The 18,898-nt window shown below is 36.3% G+C and overlaps 1 protein-coding gene across 10 annotated transcripts in view; it reads right to left on the bottom strand.

The window, feature by feature from the left end:
• EFR3A (EFR3 homolog A) overlaps nt 1-18,898 on the bottom strand; it is a 76,207-nt gene that overhangs the window by 4,346 nt on the left and 52,963 nt on the right. For all 10 annotated transcript variants that reach the window (XM_054641043.2, XM_077189091.1, XM_077189047.1 and 7 more), the window contains 10 exons: nt 16,097-16,269; nt 15,575-15,650; nt 12,832-12,993; nt 11,471-11,602; nt 10,927-10,994; nt 9,510-9,637; nt 4,890-4,978; nt 1,665-1,713; nt 655-758; nt 2-51 (listed from right to left, as the gene is read on the bottom strand). In XM_054641043.2, the coding sequence (XP_054497018.2) occupies nt 2-51; nt 655-758; nt 1,665-1,713; nt 4,890-4,978; nt 9,510-9,637; nt 10,927-10,994; nt 11,471-11,602; nt 12,832-12,993; nt 15,575-15,650; nt 16,097-16,269 (1,031 nt within the window). The remainder of the gene's footprint in view (nt 1; nt 52-654; nt 759-1,664; nt 1,714-4,889; nt 4,979-9,509; nt 9,638-10,926; nt 10,995-11,470; nt 11,603-12,831; nt 12,994-15,574; nt 15,651-16,096; nt 16,270-18,898) is intronic.

Here is an 18,898-nt window from a genome sequence, read left to right as displayed (position 1 = left end):
CCGGATGGTGAGTTCCAGTATCTGTGCCAGTCTATCATGAAGCAAGTTTGCCTAGGGAAAAAAAATTAAAATTGAATTATTAACTCCTAGATATTGAACTGAGCTACAATGGGTGTACCAGGCCACACTCAGGTGAGTGTGTTCCACACTGCCACATGTAAATCTAGGCCACATTTCTTAATTTCCTTTTTCACTGCTGCAAGGACTCTGAGCCTTAAAGATGTATTTGAGATTGGGTGAGCGTGTTCAGGAGTGTCAAGAATTATGGACCAAATTCTGCTGTTGCAGACAAGAGTTTAACAAACCTGAAATACATTTAGTTATTTAAAATACATAGTGGGTTAAATGCTGCTCCAGTTATCCCAGAAACAGGTATGGCCTGTGAACCTGGATTTCAAAGAGAGCAAGAAAAAGAATTAAGGTGAAGAATGTACAAGTTACCCATTACCTTCCAAATGGTCCCAGGAACAAACACAAACACATTCAAATTACTGGAATCTCCCACCATTGATAGCAGTGGAGACAAAACAAAGAACTGAATTTCTAAACAAGTAACAGCAGCAGTGACACGACAACTTAAATCACCTTCAGTCAGCACATACCCACTAGTGCCTACACTGATATGCTCAGTGCTAACATTTTGCAGAAACTCACTTTGGTTTCACATTGAGCTGCAATTTCTTCAAATGGAGCCTTTTGGAACTTTTCAATCACGAGACGCCTCTTTTCCTTTTCCTGTTCTTCAAGTCCATTGTTATCTTGAAAGAATAATGAAACACAAAATTAAAGACAAATGCAATCTTTGCCTATGAAGTACAAGAAATATCAAATGTGCACTGCAGAAGTGAACAAGGATTGTGCCTGAAGTGATGCAAGCATTCTCAAGTGATCTGTCATCTGGCACTGCTTCTAAAGCCAAATGTAGATAAAATTTCAGGGAGATGGTTTGAGGACGAAATTTTTCCCCTTTCTTACTAAGTCTTTAATTAAAATTAACATCCAGACTCCCTTTTGATTTATTGCCTGCACTTCTCACTTACTGCACACAGGTTCAGATCTAAGAGGAAACAAGAATCTCCCAATATCATGCTACTGTTCTTAACATCAATGTTTAATCCAGATTTTAAACAGGATTTTGGTAGACTGAAAAGCATTAATTAGCAATTACTTATAATAATATGAAATAAGGAATCTGGATAATTCTGTGTTCTCACAGCCAGGTCACTTGTCAGAAAAACATTCTTTTAAAAAACCTCAGTACTTTAAAATCCACAATGTGTAATTTACAACCTATTTTTGAATGCACTGAAGACTCAAAAATCTTATTACAAAAAAAATACTCAAGTTACCTCATAAGTAATCACTCAATGTTACTAGAGTATCTCACATTTATAGCTTTGTCTGTACTGCAAATGTAATAGATGACAGGCATTTCCAGATGCTTTTCATTCAGCCCCATTAACTTCAGAAAATGAATTCACTAACATTATCAAGATATCATTTCAGAGATTTAGAAATAAGTAACTGGAGTTCTTAATAAATTTACTAGCTGAAAAGAAAAAAAAAATGTAATATTGTATGGTATTCCAGCCTCTCTCTTTTCTTCAGCAATTCCATAGTAATCATGAACTATGCTGCACAAACACAACTGTAACAAATCTTACCAATGGCTTTCTTCAAAGCTTCAAAGGTGATTTCTTCAGTATTATCAACCTAAACACATAGAAAAGAAATCCTTAATCATCACATATAAAATATAAGCTTCTAAAAAATAAGGAATATGATAAAACACAGAAGGCCAAGACAGCCTTACAAGTCTCCAATAACTTCATTTGGACTTTCTGTGACAGCCAACAGATCACTAATTCACATTTTGAAGCCACTGCAGTTAGTGAGGAAATTTTTACCAAATGAAAACTTTCCAGATTGTACTCAAGATGCTCTATGGTAACATCCTTTATAAATGGATTTGGATTTAGGCAGAGGAGTCCTTTAGGTCAGGAATAAGCTATAGTGTCTCTATACTGTAAAATCTCAGTACTGCTTCTTAGGCAGCTGTTGCCAATAACATCAACTGCTTCCTGAGGCTGAGTGTCTTGGTTCAGGGCAAATTTGGGAGAGAACCCCCAGAGGGATTCCTCTAGAAAAGCAGATTCAATTGGCTCAACTCAGTTACCAGCAATGTGATGCTAAAATGGGAGCTGACAGTGGAGTGCTGAGTGGAGAATGGTTACTGCTTTAGGCTAACTTTGTACCATGATGGATCCACATCATTTGGTGCTTACATCATAGACACTGGAGTGAAAGGGCTCTTCATAACAAGCTATGTCTGATGCACTGAGAAAATCTGTTCATCTACTGATAGGAATATCCATTTACTGATGCACTTCACCAGAATTGCTTGAGGATGCAAAATTACTGAAGTGTTTAAATTCGTTATAGATCTAGTTTCTATACCAGTAAATATATTTATAGTGAAGCCACCCTCTTGGCATTAGGGGAGAATGTTTAGATGGCAGTCTTCATCTGAACATAACATGGTTTCTTGGCTTGAATTTCCCCACTTCAATCCTTCCAACATGTGAACAGGCTTCCTGATAAACACCAACTCTTAAGAATGGTCTAGTATGTTTTAAGATAAGGGGTAAGCTAGAAAAAAGTTCCTTTATTCCATTCAGAAGATTATGAATTCTTCCAATTTTTTAATTTATTGGCTTGAACTACTGCTAAGGGAAAAGGAAGTAGCTGTTTCCTTTTTACACGAGAGTTATTTCATGAGCTGCAGCTGTAAATTATATTTTTCTAATAGGTTTTTATTAATAAGCATGTATTCTCTTCCTCTAAATAAATAAAAATTAATAACTATTTTTTTGTAAAATATTTGTGGATATGGCTACAGATCCAGAGTATTCAGGTTCTGAAATAATCTTTTATACAACTCACATTTGGTAAATGTTAGTTGTTTATGGCTGCCTTTCATAGTGTTAGTTAATCTCCACATTAGTTGCTGGTATTACCCAGCATTATACTTGATTAATTAATACTCCAGAAGCACTACCTGCATTTACAGGTGTACCTTCACCTTATGAATGGAGATAACTATGGAATAACTCACCTTCCTGAACAAGATTCACTAAAAGACATGGCACCACAAAAAAACTTTGAGTCTTCTGACAGAAGAGCTGCAATTGTATTGTATAAAATAACAGCTATTTTATGGATAAACAGTCTTCTATCTCAGAGCAGAAATGATATCATACATCATTATGTCCTAAAACTTCCATTAATTAAGTAGGTAATCCTCTCAATCATAAAGACTTATGCTTGTTTTTTTTGTAATTGAGTTCTGCTGATGGTTATGGATTGCTACACTGACTAACCTACACAGCAAGAAAACCAGATTTCATATATAGGTATGAAGGTCCAGTCAGCCAACTGGAAAATACTGTTTTATCCTTTGCCTTGTAAACAAATCTCATAAAGCAAGTAGAGGAGGAATACTTTGCTTCCTCTGTTCCTGATTAATAAAATTCACATTTTTAAGAGATAAAAAGAAATTCATTATCTAAGACACTGGACTACATTAAGACCACATTAAGCTGAGAATCCATAAAAAGATTTTATCTACAACCACTACATCCACTTCAAAATAGTCTATGTACCAGTGCTTGACATAACATCAGCATAACTTGAAATCTGAAATGGAAACTTCTTTCATTTAATTCTACTTTCAAGGGAGTTGGTCAATTACACGTAACCACATATAATGAGTGATTTTAAAAAAGAATACTTATGTCAAACTGTCCTGTGAGGAGCATTTACTTGCTTCAGAAAGCTAGAGATCTGATTGCCTCATTTATTTTTCAAACACCTTTTTATTCTTTCCACTTTTATCTGTATCCTTGCTAAAGCACAAAAGCAAGAAGTGAACACAAAAGATCATCTGAGGTATAATGAGCACAAAGCAGAAAGGAAGAATAATAATAATAATAATAATAATAATAATAATGCTGCAAAACATATCACTTCTGTCTAAAGTAAAGCTTGCTCCTTTGCTATAACTTAATACTGAATTTTTAACTAACAAACACCTCCATTTCAACAGCTCATCTCCATTGCAGCCAGTAGAAATCTACTTAATAAAAATCAGCAGGACCTTGAAAAATATCCAGTAGAAGTAGAAATTTATTTTAAGAAATACTTCAAATGAAGTGTCAAACGATGTGAGAAAAGTTCAATTATAATGTGGTCTTTCCTAATGGATAATTAACATCAGCTCCTGTACCCTACATATGAACTTTTTGTTGCTACTTTATACTTCCTTTGCTGCATGTCAAACTCCTCTGGAGAGGAACCAGTGACACAGGTGCACACAGTCTTCACCTGTCCCACTCAGAGACTGCAGGTCTCCCACCAGGCTTCTGTTTCTCTAGGATTGTATCTCACAGCCCCAGGCTGTTGAACAAGTCTCTCAAATACTTCAAATGATACAGGGATACAGATACTGAAATTTATTGTACCCCTCAAAAGGCAAAGAAAACATTTTAGAGTATCTACTCATAAAGCAGTTGTTCAGCATGTAAATGAATGTATTGCTACACCATAATCTGTAGTACTATCTGTAAAAACTGTAGTGCCAAATAGTTCACCCTTTTAAACAATAAGATCTTTATATTTTATTTTTATTTATTTATATTTTATATTTATTTATACAATAAGAGTGTCTTTGACAATACATTTCTGCAAATACACAACTTAAAAAACAAACCCCCCAAAATATTTAACGTTGCTATAATAATCAGATATTTGACTTCCTGGAAATGTTTCAATTACATTCCCCCCTCCCGCCACTCAAGATGCTGCTTTAAAATAATCTGTGATTTTCATACCTTATCCTCTATGCTGCAGCCAGACAGAATATCCACCTGAAGAGACACTGTGTCCACAATACTCTTCCTCCTGGAGAGTCTGTCCTCATCTACCATAAGAAGAAATTATTTTACTTTTTGCGCAACGCTCTTGAAACATGTTCAGTCAAATTTTTACCCATCAGATGCAGATTTATTTCCATATGCCTGTTTAACCCAAGATCATCTATTTTATCAGTTGAACTGTGAAAAATGATGCATTTAGAGTTACTGCTCTAAATTACTAATCATGAAGAAAAATAACCTTTTCATAGTCCCTCCCTCCTCAAAATTACAGATCTTTTCAACTTTCCCTTCAAAGTCCAGAATTTAAAAAAACTGATGTCTTATTCAAATGCATAATAATAACAGAGCATATGATGATACACAGCTGTAAAATCCTTTACAAAAGCCTTTCTTTTTTTTTTTTTTTTTTTTTTTTTTGTGAAATTGAAGTATTAATGTCTTAATTTTAAGGTATTCTGAAACAGAAGAGGGCTTATTGGAATACGATTCATTGACAGCAGAAACAAAGATTTCTGAATGGAGATGAACAACAATCCCTCCTTATTCTTGTTGCTACAAGTACCATATTCAGCAAGTCTAAAAATCTACTGGGTGAAAAAAATTCTCTCCATTTCTCACTTCCTTATTTTAGCAGGTCCAGCTGGCCTAAAAAGTTGTCAGAATAAGACCAACTGTGCTGATCCTAAAAGAAGCACAACAATTTAATTACTGCATAAAGAGATTATGATCAAATGATCCATCAGTTGATGGAATCTCCTTCTGTGACTGCAGTCGTAGGACATTGCACCACTGGTGTTTTGTCATTTTTGACATTTAATATATTAACAAAAGATTTTAATGAACAGTAAAAATACATTTTAAGACTTGTCACAAAGATCCTCTGACAAACAGACACTTGAGTGGTCTGGCTTCTGCATGTGTCATTTACAAAACCATGAACTGCAATGTCACATTTTAGATTTTAGGCAAGATCAAGCCATTTGGACCTTGCTATTATTATCTGATGACTTGCACTGCACAGTTAGAAGCAGTTACAGGCACTTGATACTAAAAAAAAAAGAAGAACTGCAAAACACCCCCATGAGAAGGCAATTTATGCTGGTTCTTCTGCAACCTTTGTTTAAACCACTTCTAGCCAAGCAAAGTGCTTTTGCAGTGCAAATATTGAGCATGAACAAACAGAATTCATTCCAGCAGAGCTGAACATGCTCAGCTTTTAAAAACCAAGAAATAACTTTCAGAAGTCACATAAATGAAATGTCATTTTAAGATCAAGAGGCAGTGAAAGAACAAGATTAGTGAAAAACACCTGAATTCTACTAATATTTGCCAGGTTCTCAGACACCCTGAGCATTTGAAATGGCATTCTGAAGGATTAACTGAATTTTTAATCCCTGATGGCTCACTGGTACATGACCCAATACATTCCAAATCTGAGGAAAGCACTCAGCCTGCAAGAGAAAACACCCAACAAAACCACACCTCTGCTGCCATCTTGCTGCTCTCTCTATAACTGACACACAAACACCAGGAGATACATTTTAGGGACTACTTTGGACAGAATTCATTTTTGTAATGGATGCCTCACTAAACTTACATATGAAATATGCCCATTTATCTCTAATTTCAACATATTAAGTGGGCAAATATTTGTGACAATTACAATTTTTTTCTCTTATAAAATACAGTGTTCATCCACACACATGAAGGAGCCCAGGGGCTCGAGGACAGTGATGGAGCCCAAAACCCACTGGCCCAGCCCCTGCCAAGGCTGTCCCAAAAGCCTTGGCCCCACTGCCTGGGCAATGGGAGCAGCTCTGTGTGTGACCTCACTGACCAAGGTGGGCTCCATCACTTTTGACAAGGGACAATGGCTTTAAATGGAAAGAGGGTAGATTTAGATTAGATATTAGGGAGAAATTCTTTCCAATGAGGCACTGGCACAGTTTGCCCAAAGAAGCCGTGGCTGCCCCATCCCTGGCAGTGTTCAAGGCCAGGTTTGATGGGGCTTTGATGGGATAGTGAAGGTGTCCCTGCCCATGGCAGGGGGCTTGGAACAAGATGACCTTTAAGGCACTTCTTTTCCTGGGTGAGGGACTCTGTTCTTTGTGCAGTCATTATCTTGAATGGCCAGTAATTAAGATGAATAATTATTCTTTAAACAACTGAGAGCTTTTTCCAACTTTCTACAGGTTTTTGTAATGTCACTCAAAGAGATAATTAGTACCATCACAAAAATGATACCTATGGCTCTACTACCTGCTCAGGAAAACAAAACAGGAAACTACTTTTTGGCAGAGTAAAAAATCATGAGCAAACACAACAGCAAACCCCACAGCAGCTAACATTGCTACAGGCATGTCAAGGGGAGAAACAAAAAAAGCGTAAGGAAACACTAAATCCACTAAGTACAACACAATTTCTGGCCTAAAGGTCTTTAGGCCTTCTAAAAGCATTTTTGACTGCACATCCTATAGGGACACACCACAGGGCAGGAGAGCAGGCTGACCTACAGCTCATTTTTACCTTTTGACTTGTGTTTGTATTTATGAGGTTTTTTGCCTGATGGAAATAGAGGCAAATTAAATATATTTATATATATATAAGTATATGTAGACAAAAAATGACTGAAAGTCTTTTAAATTAGTTTCCTCCCTCAAGTAAGAAAGAGAAACAGGTATAAAAATTTGCAAATATGAATGTCTTTCTAAGTTGTTAAGAAGTATCAAGAGACAAAACAAAATCAGGATGACAAAATTATGTTCTATAAGTCATTGTTAAGCATTGTAACACTGATATTTGGAAAAAGCAGAAATAATTAGGATGAAATATTTACTGGCATTTTGGGTTCAACCCTAGGTTTCACAGGAATATACAATAAAAGGGATTGTTTCTTTATTAAGGTTAATGATCTCTTTTGAAACACTACATTTTAGCATTATAATCTTAATAGCAGAAATATAATGCTTCATTGCAGTAAAAAAAGAAAAACTTAGGAATTCCAAAATATTCACTTGGTCCTGATTCAGTTAAATGAAAAGCTTGGGAAGCTCAATACTCCACAGGATCAAAGATTCATGAACTTAACTGGCTATGGCAACAGTCAAGAAACAAGTTTTGGTTGCTGCTCTTTATAAAAAATTACAAAATCCCTGAACCCATCTGATTCACATTTACTAAGGATTAAATATGGCAACTTCTCATCACCTGCAGAGGCAGTTAATCACACTTGCAGCTAAACTCAATTAATGTTGATGTCAGAACTTGCGTCTCTTCCTGTGTGGGAACGCATTTTTAGCAAAGCGTACAAGAAAATCTTACTGAGGTCATTTGGGTACAAATATATCTGAGCTTCTAGAAGAGGTTTAACATAAATTTCAAACCAGGCTATCTTCTTCACTCCATTCTCATTCACTCAAAGCCTGTAACATTTCCTCACTTGCTGCCCACCTCTTCTGCCAATACTAAAATATAACGTTAACTGGTTTTAGGTGCCAGAAGAAATAAGCATACGAACATTATCCTTTGAAATATGAACATTATCCTTTTCAGAAGAAGACAACCAGCAACAGAAAACAGACACTGTGGCTGTGCTGGAACATATCACTAATGGGCCTGCTTGCATTTTTGGGACAAAACCACATCTGCTGTCTGGAGAGCTCGATTCCTCCCACAATAACTATCCAGAAGAGATTCAAGAGCAGGCAGCAATGTCTCTGAATCAGACTGCAAGAGAACACATCTGGCACTCACTATCTGTATGTACTTTGGTTCTTTCTATGTGTGAGCTAGAGAATACAGAAATCACATTTTACTGCTAGGTACTTTAAAAAGGCCATGCTTTGGGCTGGGGTATCCCCTAGTCTATTACAATAGCAATCCATTTATATACCTAGTCACAAAACACACATGGTTAAGAACAAATTCTTCAATCAATTTTTTTTTTCAGTAATTTGCTCAATTGGCTGTTGAAAAGATATTAAAAGTGAAAACCACACAAATGTCACATACTAGCTAGTCCTTCTGACATTATTCACTCAGCCTGTGCAGCACCAACTCCCACAAACCTTCCTCAGGCAACACTTTATTTCCACTGTTACCAGACACTAAGCTTGCATAGGTATCTGGTGGAGGAAAATATCTCAGTCTTGCTTAAATTAACATCTGCTCATTGACAGTTTAAGGCAAATAAATCAGCACAAGTCCATGTGGCAAAAGGATGGAGTATCTTTCATCTAATGTTTACATGAAAAGCTGACTTGTATATTCTTTCCTCATTTTCTAGATAAGTTAGTACAGGTATTCTTTTGAAGCAAAGACTTCATTAAAAAGAGTCAATATGTGTTCTAAGACCTTCTGCCTCACTTTCATCCCTTAAGGAAAAAAAAAATCTTTGAAACTTCTTAGCAATAATACAGTAGCTCATGAGAAGGAAAAAAACACCTTGAGAAGACAAAATGATCTGATTAGGTTTTGTTGCCAAGCAGTCACATTACATTTCATTGGCACACAACACATTAGGAAAACATTCTTAATAACTGGTACTAAGTGGTGCTGCTATTAATCACCACTTACCTGTTACCTGGGGCACATATGGAACTGACAGTCTTTCCACATTGTATCCACTGCCTCCTAATGATTCTGCAATCTTGTTTGTCAGGAAAAACAGATCTGTTTCATCCTTCTCTAAGGATTTTGGAAGACTGTCAAAACATATATTTGAAGTTATTGTCTACCAATAGGTATTTGTTTGTTAAATAAAATATTTTTCTAATGTCTGTGAGCAACCAAGAAGGGTCAATGGTAATGATTTGATGGAAATAAAGCTTGGTCAGGTTTTTAGGAATGAATACACACCTAAAATTAGTCCACTGAAAACTTCTGCAGTATTTTAGATTACTTTAATTAACACTTCCTGTTTATCTGAAATATGTTCTTCACCTATTCTGCTACTGAAAACCTCTGCAGCATTTTAGATTACTTTAATTAACACTTCTTGTTATCTGAAATATGTTCTTCACCTATTCTGCTACATCTTGAGAGAATATGGTCTCTGTTAAATAAAAAAACCTGCACAGCAACAGTAATACTAATAGTAATTAATTAATTGTAATATTTGTCATTTGCCAGCAGTGTGCCCTTGTGGCAAAAAAGACTGAGGGTATCCTGGGCTGCATCAGGAGGTGGAGGGAGGAGATTCTTGCCCTTTATTCAGGTGTGGTGAGGCCACACCTGGAATGCTGAGTCCGGAGCTGGGCTAGCCAGGACATGTAGGGAGCCCACACTGGGCTCCACAGGGTCACTAAGGTGGATTATGGGGCTGGAGCATCTCTCCAGTGAAGCCTGAGAGAGCTGGGCCAGGTCAGCATGGAGAGGATAAGGTGAATCTCATAAAGTGTACAGCTCCCTTAAGGGAGGGAGGGTGGAAAGGCCTCAGAACTAAGCACCTCTCAGTGCTGCTCTGTGACAGAACCAGAGGCAATGGGCACAAACTGAACACAGAAGGTTCTGCCTGAACATCAGGAAACGCTTTTTTGTGCAAAGTGAAGGTGACCAAGCACTGGCACACGTTACCCAGAGAGGCTCTGGCGTCCCCATCCCTGGAGATATTCCAAAGCATCTGGATGTGGTCCTGCACAGTCTGCTCTAGGTGACCCTGCTTAAGCAGGGGACTTGGACCAGATGACCTCGAGATCCCTCCCAGCTTCACCCATTCTGTGATTCAGTGAAAATTTATTTTGCTGTCTTAGCACACTGAGCATCCTATTGTGTATAAATGCCTCTGACTACTATAAAAAAAAGTCTGAAGCCCACGTTTTTTTTTCCCTATAAGTGTACATGCTTTTAATGCTTGGGATTCTTCTGCCTGTTCAGAACACCATAAAACCTCTGATTTTTTTCACATATGGAATATTTCTCAAAGATGTATGATTTTTAATAGCAAAATATAGGGGCTTCACTGTCCACTAATTCCCATTTTGTATCTACTTACTTGGATTTGTCTTTGAAAATTGTTTCTGGTAGAAAATAAGCTGCTTCCACACTTCTGGTTTCAATGACCTGAAAAAAAACCCCATGTCAAATAGTAAAAATTGGAATAGCTCCATAGTTGTTTTCTTCAACACCTAACCTTCACAAACATCAGCCTCAGCCCAAATGAGATGTTTGGGATTTCTTTTAACCAGGGAAAGAGACTGTGGCTCTCATCCTTTAGACTAAAAATCTGGTTCTTATGGTCTTGTGCATGTCAATACTATTTTAGCAAAGACAGTGGGGCCATAAAGTCTTATACCAGATTTGGCTCTTTATATATGGCACCATAAGCAAAATAAAATGTTGTATCTTGAGAGAAGATTATTTTCTTTATAATCTTAAGAGTCAGCAAGTAATGCCATGAGAGACTGAAGATCAAGAACAATGTCAGTGGACACAAACAGGGGAGCACAACAAGCAAGCACCTGACACAAGTTATTTAGTGATTTTACAGTAGACTGTGTATTGTTCTAAATGACCTGAAGTATTTAACCATGTCTTACCTTGCTGACATGCTGACAGAAGGCAGGCACTGCAATCATCTGACTCAGGAAGTTTAGATATGCTGCAACCAATGCCATGACACCACAACGATTAAACATTGGCAGATTATCCTCATTGATGATGGCAATGTCCTGAAATAGAAGGGGTAGCATGATGCTTTCCCAAGTTAGCAGGCTGTCCTGAATACATGGAAAGCAAACTTATCATTGGTAACACTCTATGACATATGATGTTATCTGTTATTACTTAACATTTGATATCTCTCATCTTAAAATTCTAGTCTTTTAGCTCACTCCTGAAGTAGGAATATATTGATCTGAAGTTAGAGAGCTTAAAAGATTCAACCATTATGAAGAAAAATAAATTTACTCAACTCAAAATTCTGCTTCTCAGACAGGAAGTACAGGTTAATGACTGGTAGTCTCTTGTCCTTACCACCTGTTGATCTTAACATTTTCTCAGGAAAACTAGAAACAGCAGTTTGATAATAAAGATCACCAGTGTGAATCACAGATACAGCACAATAGAGGGAATTATTTAATGCATATTGGCACTTTTATGTTTATTCAGATTGTATTATTTTTGCTCTAATAAAACTCCTAATATCATTCCCACCAAGTAAGGATTTGGTTCAATTACATATTTTAAAATTAAGGATGTAAACTGCATTTCAGATATTTTATAATACAGCTGCACATTTAGGAATAAGGTTAATGACAGAATATACTGGGAATACAGGGCCCAATTTCATCTAATTTCCAGGGCACATGTTAGGAGTACTTTATTTTTGATTTCAACACAGAGAAAATTAATAAGTTATCCAGTTTCCCTGAGGACCGTATGCAAGTATGAGTTAATATTTGAACCTATTAAGGAAATGTTAAGGACTAAAGCCTAAAACACTGACAGAATATTAGTCTAAGGTCTAAGTACTAGTCTATTTAGTCTATTAGACTAAATAGAGTGGTTTAGCAACTATTCCCAACCAATCAATTAATTATACAGAAGTTTTCATCCTGGGTGCAGACAGCCCATACATTTTATACAGAACACAAGATCATAGGTTGAGAGAACACCTTGTCAATCTGCTAATGAGTATGAGTGATTCTAATAAATGTTTCAACAAGTTTCCACATCTGTTTTTCCTGAACAGCACATGCTGTGGAAGTTTGTTACAAAACCGATTAGATGAAGTTTCCCCATCAGTACATACAAAGTGCACTTCCTTAGTGACCAATCAAGTCCAGACCAAATTATGGGATTTCCAATTTGAAGATCAATACACAAAACCCCCCAGTTCTTCACATCTCCAATTACACATTTGAATTGTCAGTAAATAAGATACAACACAGACCCATACCTGCAAGGCAATCGCTAATCGAATGAGGTCAATAACCACTTCTTCATTGGCCAGTTCTATTGTGGTAAGAGCTAGAGATGTAAACAGGAGTTCAAAGTTCTTCTGGACATTGTCTTCTTCTTTGCAGCCTAGGTAGATGTGTCTGTACAACTGCTGACCATGCTATGAAACACATAAAATGGAAAATGGCTATTAAATAATAGAAAAATTTAGGTAAGAAAGGATATTTAAAGGTCTTCTGGTCCAATTCTCTACTCCAAACAGAGCCAACTTTGAAGTTAGATTGAGAATTAAAAAACAAAAAAAGGATAAAATACATGGTGTACATATACATGGAGAAACAAGTACATGATTAATCAAGTAGACCTCAAGTTTCTAATAACAGCTACTTTATAAACACTATACTGTTCTATTTTATGCACGAATGTACAGATAAAGAAGATGATACAGAGAATTGCATGATTACTGCACAGTATCAGATGTTGGAATTCATTTCCTGTTGAAATATTAGAAAAATAATATTTGCCCATTTATGAAAAGGAGAAACCAAAAAGTAATCTTGAAATATTTTTCAAGAACATTTGGGACATTTCAAGAACTCATTTTCAAGAACTGATGAGCTCCAAGTGTTATCCTTGTCAAGACATCAATTTGTTCATTGAGCACCTCCCCTCAAACAGCAAACCAAGAAAAAATTCTGCTAGAAGGTGTTTCAGAAGGTGAGCAGGGCTCATTTACCAACGTGTGTAGGGAGGCTGCAGCTCTAGTGAAGAACAGTGGTCATCTAATGAAAGACTCTCCACTTCAAAAGTGACCTTCTCCTCATTACACTGTGCCTAACCAAATATCAGTAAATAAACTATTATCTCAACACAAAAGAAAAATGCAAACACAAGAAACACAAGATAAGCAGCAGGTGCTGTATGGAACAGAGCTCAGTACCACCCCAGCATTCCTCATCTTGAGGGGGGTACAAGTCTCTATCAGCTGACACAAATAATTTTCAAGTTCTAAAGACTAACTCTAGATGTATTAATTCAGCTCTAAGGAAGCAGAAAAGTGATTTTCAACCTCTCTTTTTCAAACAGGACATATTTACTTGAGAAATAATGATGACATTGTTGGTCTTTTCATTACTTCTAAAATCAAAGAGCTGCTCAAATACACATTGTATTTAGAAAAGAGGGAAACGCAGCTACCAGCAAAGCACAGAAGCTACTACAAAATAAAGGTTAGCTGTTTAAAGACCCAGTATATTTGGAAAATAAAAGTAATGAATTTTTTTATCCTACTGATGAAGAATGGCACTTAAATAGGAAAATAAATGATTATGTGGACTTCATCAATATGTATCTTTCTAGATGACTGGAAAATGCAAGAAGTTAAATATTTCCCTTCAAAGAAAGGATAGCTATGAACTGAGCAACTGGTCTGAGACCACGAGTTTTGTGCCTATGTTTGGTTCCATTCCACCTGGGTGTGATACCAAATTGTCTCAGGATCCCCATTAGCATCAAACAAGCCCAAATGGTCGTCCAGATATTTATGAACTTCTGGAGATACCTCATCCCTGTCCTTTGATTATGCAGAGCATCTGGGAGGAGCAGGCTGCTAACATGCACACCTACACCAGGTGAGCAACAGTATCACAGAGATAATCATTGACTGACTTCATTTCCCTGGGTTAATATATTTTTTAGAAGTCTGTATGCTCTTTTCTTGACCTGTGAAGAATCTCTTTTCCTCTTCTGCCCTTTTTTTCAGATCAATATTAACAATTCAAATATTTAGTTTGACAGCTACAACTTTCATCTAGCAAAATACATCTTATCCAAATTGCTTTAAATAATAGATATCAAATTATTGAATTAAGATTTAATTCACTTTTTTAAAGACACATTATTAATAATTGCCAATGTTGGAATATTTTTTATATTTGTATTATTCCAGTTGAATGCGTACTGGAAGAATGTTAACTGAACTAACTTAGAGCAAGAACATTTATCTTGCAAAGTTACTTGAATGCTGTACAACTCTAGTTTGCATACTATTACATGCAGTATTTTGGCCTACTTCAGTATTTTCTGGTTTTTGTTAACATACCTACACAGATAAACCAGTCAGGAATGACAGAGCACAGTAACAGCTTTATGCATTTTTCCCACATAAAACCCAAGGTGTCTACTGTAAGCCATTTCACTCCACTTAAGTATCATCTAAAAAAAGCCCATTTTTCTTTAGAACCAAATATATTGAGAAGTCACCTGGTACAAAGTCCTGTGAAAACAACATTTTAAGAAGATAGCTGTTTTTGTGCAAAGTTAACTTTCTTTGACATCTTTACCTAAAACATAAGTCCCTGTACCACAGCTATAAAAAGATTTCTAAATACAAAATTTCTAAAAATACAGCAAAAATTAAAAGCCAAACTAGTGAAAAACTGCTACTGAGCAAAAATTAAATGCTGTGCAGGGATCTAACAACAGGAATCATGGTTTTGACATATGCTGGTTTAATTTCATGCACATGAAGGTTTTAACTGAAGACATAAATTAAAGTTTTATTGCATGGAATCATCTTTCAAGTATCTAGAGAACCTCAACACTGAAATCACTGTAACTTGCTTACAATAATTTGATACTGATCTTTGTGACTTGTTGCAAAACCACAGCTGTAGAAGAAAAGCAAAAGCACTGGTTCTGTTACTGATTTCTAGATAGAAAAGTGATGTTCATTCTATTACCTTTTTCATGAAGCTCACGTCTTGCCTTGAAATCTTGTCTCGTTTTATCTTTAGATCAGAAACATCTGGTATTATTCTACAAATGAAAGAGATGCGTTGTTTCAGAAAAAAAAAAAGTTGGAAATTAAGAGAATGTGGAATACAGGAACTATTCAAATATATCTTGACCCAATTCCCATTTTAATTATATCCATGCTTAACAAGAATATTCAAATTTCAGTTGAAGATGGAGAACCAGAAAGAGAATTATGATAATCATGTATTTTTTTATCTACATAAAATAAAAATAAAATTCTGTCTTCTACATGGCTAAACTATGATTATTTGTAATGATTCTTTAAGTTACTGTGCTCTGAGGCTTACCTGTAAAACTCTTGCCATGAATAAATGACACTGAACACTGTGCATTTACCAAAACATTATATTAATGATTCATATTAGCAAAACCATTTAAGAATCACCAGTAGCTGTCATTCAGGTAATGCACTGGAGTCTCAAGCAGGCAATAAAGAAGAGCAGCACCTGATCCCTCGGAGCTTGGCTCTGTTGTCGTGCCGATCGATGAGGTTGTGCAGGATTTCCAGCACCAGCTGCCTCAGCTCCGAGTCCTCCATGAGCGAAGGAGACAGCAACGGGTCCAGAAAGGGGGCAGGAAGTGCATTACTTATTGTTGTGGCTTTGTATCCTGAAGTCACCTGTTCATTGTTTGAAATAAAATTCATGTGGCATTACTGCATTTTAAGAATTAATCACAGCTGTCACTTTTTAGTGGGATTGCTTTGGCATCCACAAGGCAGATTCAAATTGAAGTATTGTATTAATTTTGAAATTTCCTGACCTCAGTATGAATTTGGAAGGACGTCAGCATACATTTTCAAATTAAGTCACTCATGCTAAAAGGATTTTTCAGGATCCTTTCTTTAAAAACACACTCTGAATCAAAAAATAAAGTATGATTTATGATTTGTTTTTTTTTATATGGCCTATGAAAAGTTGCAGGGCATAAATTGAAGATGATGGGAATTCCAGTCAATAATTACAATAGGGATTTTTCCATTTCAGGTTATGAGCTGTTCACATATGGCAGAGTAAGCTCAGGTGAAATAAAAAATGAGAAATCAGGGCCTATATGTACACCTCAAAGATTTATGGATACTATGTTATTGCAAAATATGAAGTAAGCAAATATCACTTTCTTAGAAAACTGGTGCCATAGTGTTATTTTGAAAATTAATACTACCCTGACATGTCTCATTCAGTTACTTTTAACTAAAGCAAATTCTGCAGGTACAAGAAGAAAAATAAACATCTACCTAACTACTAATTCAAATTTTAATTAGCTAAACATCTACAGTAGCCAGAAATATTTAAAATTTACCATCCCTTAAAATGGAGGTTACCACAATATTACAATTTCAAAATATATTACAAAGTACATATAACCTGTTGAGGATGAGGGAAGCAAAACTATTCCAAATTTAATTATAATAAATGCAATAATATTTTCATTCAAGACTTACATAATAATTTTATCTTCTTTATATATATTCCATACCCTTAGAGTTTTTACATGTAAGCTGTGTTTTACTGGTTTTGGCTGGGATAGGTCATTTTCTTGACAGCAGCACATGTGATACTGTGTTCTGGATCTGTGACCAAAGCAGTGCTGGTAACACAGAGATGATTTGGCTACTGCTGAGCAGGGCTTACACACCTCCAGAGGAATATTCCATATTAAAATGTGCCATGTTCAGCAGCAGAACAGGAGGCAATTTGTGAGGGCTGCCACTGCTCAGGGACTGGGCTGGCTATCAGTTGGCCTGTGGTGAGTTGGGATTTTGTTTTATTTTATTATTACTTCTTTTTCTTGTTTCTTGGTTTTGTTTTTCTTGGTTTCCTTTTTTTACTTACTAAAGTGTCTTTATCTCAAGCCACTTCTCTCAGTGGTACTGTCCTGGTTCTCTCCCCATGCCCCTGGGGCAGGGTGAGTGAGTGCCTGGGTGGTGCCTGGTGCTCTGGGTTAAACCTGAGTGAGCACAGTGCTCCCAGCTTAGCTGAGGGCTTCCCAGGGACGTGGCTGACAGGAGCACCAGGGGACAAGAAGGTATCTGATCAATCATTCTGAACATGGAAAATGACTGATATCACAAGCAGCAAGGCTGCAAAACTAAGTGCACACTTTTAATGAAGTGCCAGATTTCAACTGCCTGTACAGCATTCACTTGGCTACCTGTATATGCATGACAACACACTAATTATGTTATGAAATCTTTTTCTTTTGTAAAGAATACATGATGTACAATGCTGGATTTTTTTCACAATATTTATCAATTACTAATTTATTAAGCATGAGAACAATGACTTTCACACCTTTGTGCCATGATTTTATTTCCATATTCTAAAAGAGATGCAAACCAAAATTCAGTGTCCAAAATGTTAAATCCCTTCCACACTCTGACTCCCTTAAAGCATACTTACAGGCTATGTAGCACCCCAAATCATTAGAACAATTCTTACCTGTTTTAATGGAATTTTAATACTGGTGAGATGTATATTGTCAGGAACAGTTTAGACATACCTGAGTCTATGTTTAATGAAGACAATGTGCAAAATGACCACCTGAGGTCCTTCCTAACAAGTTTTCTATCCTTAAACTGCAACTCTGAATGCCCAGCTCTTCTGCAAACCAGATTCTAAGATTTCAGATTTGGACAAGCCAAGAATGCTTTAACCTATTTGCCTAACACCATATACGAGTTTCATGCCAAAGCAGGGATAGAAACTCATTTTGCAGGACATTCTTCTGCTTTAATTTGTGAAATCATTCCCCTATTTGAGTCACTAAACAGTTCTCAGCTTCTGCAAAAAAACAGGCCAGGATTCTACTGGCAAGAGCCTCCTTTACTACCCACTTCCTGATTTTTACCATCAGGGTCTATTTCCAGAAATACTCTGAAGATTTACAGCTAAAAAATGTATCTGTGATAAAAAATTCAATCATACCTTACAAGAAATTTGGGAAACATTAGGAAGGAAAGAACAACTGTGTCTGAGGTATCCATTCCTATGGTTTTAAAAACATTGGCCATTCTACTAATTACCACTTTTCCAGGCTCAGAGATGAAAGTGATTTCACTTTGATGTAGCCAGTATTGCTGGCAGAACTCAACCCACCCTAGGATGTTCTTTTGGATCTGCAGATCCAATTATAACTGACATTCACTGAAGTGCTCTAAGAGGTGGAGGTGTATTTCTTGTGCTGTTTGCAATTTAAGTTGGAAAAACACTTTCACAGTATTACACAATAGAATTACAGGTCTATGC

This window comes from Agelaius phoeniceus, chromosome 1, assembly GCF_051311805.1.
Source record: "Agelaius phoeniceus isolate bAgePho1 chromosome 1, bAgePho1.hap1, whole genome shotgun sequence".
Classification (NCBI taxonomy): domain Eukaryota; kingdom Metazoa; phylum Chordata; class Aves; order Passeriformes; family Icteridae; genus Agelaius; species Agelaius phoeniceus.
Note: the sequence above shows the minus strand (reverse complement) of the source record. Positions and strands in the feature narration are given on the sequence as shown.